Source organism: Rhinopithecus roxellana, chromosome 15, assembly GCF_007565055.1.
Source record: "Rhinopithecus roxellana isolate Shanxi Qingling chromosome 15, ASM756505v1, whole genome shotgun sequence".
NCBI classification, from domain to species: Eukaryota; Metazoa; Chordata; class Mammalia; order Primates; family Cercopithecidae; genus Rhinopithecus; species Rhinopithecus roxellana.
The window spans coordinates 61,119,779-61,122,007 of NC_044563.1; the positions used below are offsets into that span (position 1 = coordinate 61,119,779).

The 2,229-nt window shown below is 42.0% G+C and overlaps 1 protein-coding gene across 1 annotated transcript; it reads left to right on the forward strand.

Moving 5' to 3' along the window:
* The first annotated feature begins 281 nt into the window (after nucleotides 1–281).
* Nucleotides 282–1,181, forward strand: LOC104665180 (olfactory receptor 52K1). The gene has a single exon (XM_010366948.2). The coding sequence runs from the start codon at nucleotides 282–284 to the stop codon at nucleotides 1,179–1,181; it is 900 nt and encodes a 299-aa protein (XP_010365250.2).
* Nucleotides 1,182–2,229: the final 1,048 nt, after the last annotated feature.

Consider the following 2,229-nt stretch of genomic DNA (forward strand, 5'->3'; position numbering starts at 1 on the left):
TCCTTTATGAAAGTTGTCTTGGGATATCAATTCTATGGATATTTAATATTCTATCTACTCAATGAGATTCAAATTTCTTTGATGGTAGAAAATATGGATTATGCTTCTCCATGTCTATGAAGGCTGCTAGGTTATTTTATTTGAAGTCTAGCAGTGGAAACAAGAGGTAATCTTTGCAGGTGGGATATAATAGGTTGAACTCTAATCATATATATTATAGAAAGTATATATAGAAGGTGAAGAAGCCCTGTAAAAATTGACAAGGAGATTTGCTGGGAGCCATGCTTCCCTCTAATATCACCTCAACACATCCAGCTACCTTTTTGTTGGTAGGAATTCCTGGTTTGGAACACCTGCATGTCTGGATCTCCATCCCCTTCTGCTTTGCTTATACTCTGGCCCTGCTGGGAAACTGTACCCTTCTCTTCATTATCCGGGCTGACGCAGCCCTCCATGAGCCCCTGTATCTCTTTCTGGCCATGTTGGCAACCATTGACTTGGTTCTTGCTTCTACAACGCTGCCCAAGATGCTTGCCATATTCTGGTTCAGGGATCGGGAGATCAGCTTCTTTGCCTGTCTGGTCCAGATGTTCTTCCTTCACTCCTTCTCCATCATGGAGTCAGCAGTGCTGCTGGCCATGGCCTTTGACCGCTATGTGGCAATCTGCAAGCCACTGCACTATACCACAGTCCTGACTAGGTCCCTCATCACCAAGATTGGCATGGCTGTTGTGGTCCGGGCTGTGACACTAATGACGCCACTCCCCTTCCTGCTGAGACACTTCCACTACTGCCGAGGCCCAGTGATTGCCCATTGCTACTGTGAACACATGGCTGTGGTGAGGCTGGCGTGTGGGGACACCAGCTTCAACAATATCTATGGCATTGCTGTGGCCATGTTTATTGTGGTGTTGGACCTGCTCTTTGTTATCCTGTCTTATGTCTTCATCCTTCAGGCAGTTCTCCAGCTTGCCTCTCAACAGGCCCGCTACAAGGCATTTGGGACATGCGTGTCTCACACAGGTGCCATCCTGTCCACCTACACTCCGGTAGTCATCTCTTCAGTTATGTACCGTGTAGCCTGCCGTGCTGCCCCTCACGTCCACATACTCCTTGCTATTTTCTATCTCCTTTTCCCACCTATGATCAATCCTATCATCTATGGAGTCAAGACCAAGTAGATTTGTGATTATGTGCTCAGTCTATTCCAGAGAAAGAACATGTAGATGGATAGTTCTCTTTTTTTAGCCCCCGGGTCAAGTAATGAGAATGCTGGATTGGGGTTGAGAGGAAAAATCTAAATAGGAAAATTGCTGAATGTCTTTGACAATTCTCAATTCTCTAGTATGACAAGGAAAATGAAGTTTCATTCCTCACAGATCTATGAGTCAGGTCAAACCAGGAGTGCACCTATAGTCTGGTCTGATAGTAGAGGCTTGACCTTCCCATTGTCATAGACTCATCACATGGCTAAGGAAGACAGACCTCTCAAAGTGATATTGTAATCTAGGTGAAAGACAGTAGGAATATTGGCTGAGATTGGTCCAAACAGCTGAGTCACCCAAACAGGTGACTTCTTTATCCAGGTATGAGTGAGGAAATGAACCACAAATTTTGTGACTCCAAAACCATTATTCCTTTTAGTACTAAAATTACCCCCATGTCTTTTCTGACAAGTACCCTCCACCCTTTGCCACTCTTTTTACAGCCTACTATTTCCCAATTTTATTTCTACAGTTAGACAGCTCCATTTATAAGTAGATATATTTCTTCTATTAAGTCAATTCCCTTTTTACTTCCTTCCTGATAGACATGGCCAATTCTTTTAGTGAACACTTATCAAAAGAGTCCTCTGATGTTCCTTTTTATCAATTTATATTATCCTGTATCTAGCTTTTCACATGCATGGCCTTTGCCTCCAAAATACTTAGTAATATTTATTAAATGAATGGATAGAAGGGCTGAATACCATCTTTGAACTATGGACCATGAAAACAGAAATAACACCCTTCCCTCTTGAAGCTGAGACTTCTGAAAATGAGAAAATAGAATATAGTCACACACTGCATAACGAAGTTTTGGTCAGTGATGGGTCACCTATATGATGGTGATTGCATAACATTATAGTACCATATATATACTGTATTTTTTAAAACTTTTAAGTTACATGTACAGGTTTGTTATCTAGGTAAATCCATGTTGTGGGGGTTTTGTTGTACAGATTATTTC